Genomic DNA, 1,358 nt, shown 5'->3' with positions numbered 1-1,358 from the left:
TCCAGGTGGGACTTGTTCCTCCACTGCCGTGGGAAGGGCAGTCAATTAGCAGTTGGCCCCACTGACCTTTAATAACTCCACATAGCTCTTCCATTATGCATTGTCCTTTATCCTACCCATAAGCCGGGCTGCGGCCATTCCCGTCTTCCAGGTAGTGAGCCCAAGGCTTGAAAGCACGCCGCTTGCCTATAGTTGTTCAGTGAGTTAAAGGGCACCATTAAGCCTCATTCGCTTTGGACTGAGCCTGATACCCTGCGGTGACACGCGTACCGACGAGCTCCCCGAACACCCCCTAGCTTTTGAATGCTCCGCATGATTTCCTCTTGTCCGCCAGAAACGTCACCCCACAGCCTTTTATTCTCAGCCATTCTTTTCCCTAGGCACCTGTTGGCCCACGCCGTCTCGTTCCCCCCTCCTGCCTGTTCACTTTATTTTTCCATCTCGCGGTATTATCATTTTTGTTCCCTCCACCTCTGATGGTTCTTCCGCAAGGCCAGTTTCGATAACTTGGCAGTTGATTGTCTCTTGTTTTGTATCATGCCGTAGAATCCCATGGCGATATGCCCCGGTTCAAAAGCAACATGTCCTGCTCCGTACACGGAGGCGATGCAAGCGCAGCTGGTTCAGTCTATGTGGAATACGGTGAGTTTATTTATTTCTTCAAGTATTTGAAGGGCTGTCATGTAGAAGACGGAGCAGATTTATTTTCCCTTGCTCCGGATTGCAAGACTAGATCTAATGGGTGGGAATTACAAGGGAGTCGTTACCGGCTAAATATCAGGAGAAACTTCCTAACTGTCAGAGTGGCTGAGCAGTGGAACAGTCTGCCTCGGGAGGTGGTGGGTGCTCCTTCGCTGGACGTTTTCAAGCGGAGGCTGGACGACCATCTTTTGGGTATGTTGTAGGTATGTAGGGCCATCTTTCAGCCATGCTCCTGCAGAGTGCAGGGGGTTGGACTAGATGACCTGCAATGTCCCTTCCAACTCTAACATCCTATGATTCTGTGATTTATTAAATTTATGGATCGCCTCCATCTCTATTATTGTAGGGCTCTGGGCGATGTACATAGTATTAAAACAATGACCAGATAAAACAATAAATCATTACGAGACAGATGGCGAATAATAATACTTATAATTAAAGGTAAAAGGTAAAGGTTTCCCTTGCTCGAAAGCCAGTCGAATGCGACTCTAGGGTTGCGGTGCTCATCTCCGTTTCCAAGCCGAAGAGCCAGCGCTGTCCGAAGACTTCTCTGTGGTCATGTGGCCGCATGACTAAACGCCAAGGCACACGGAATGCTGTTATCTTCCCACCGAAGCAGTACCAGGGGCCATCAGAAGGTCCACCAGTGGGGCCAG

At 49.6% G+C, this 1,358-nt stretch overlaps 1 protein-coding gene across 1 annotated transcript in view; it reads left to right on the top strand.

Moving 5' to 3' along the window:
• Positions 1-1,358, top strand: part of RUBCN (RUN domain and cysteine-rich domain containing, Beclin 1-interacting protein) — a gene marked incomplete at both ends in the record, with an annotated part of 50,334 nt that overhangs the window by 16,154 nt on the left and 32,822 nt on the right. Inside the window, one exon of the mRNA XM_015425971.1 lies at positions 547-642. Within this exon, the coding sequence (XP_015281457.1) occupies positions 547-642 (96 nt within the window). The remainder of the gene's footprint in view (positions 1-546; positions 643-1,358) is intronic.

This window comes from Gekko japonicus, unplaced genomic scaffold, assembly GCF_001447785.1.
Source record: "Gekko japonicus isolate JY-2015 unplaced genomic scaffold, Gekko_japonicus_V1.1 scaffold3730, whole genome shotgun sequence".
In the NCBI taxonomy this organism is placed as follows: domain Eukaryota; kingdom Metazoa; phylum Chordata; class Lepidosauria; order Squamata; family Gekkonidae; genus Gekko; species Gekko japonicus.
This window is presented reverse-complemented; position numbering and strand designations above follow the sequence as displayed.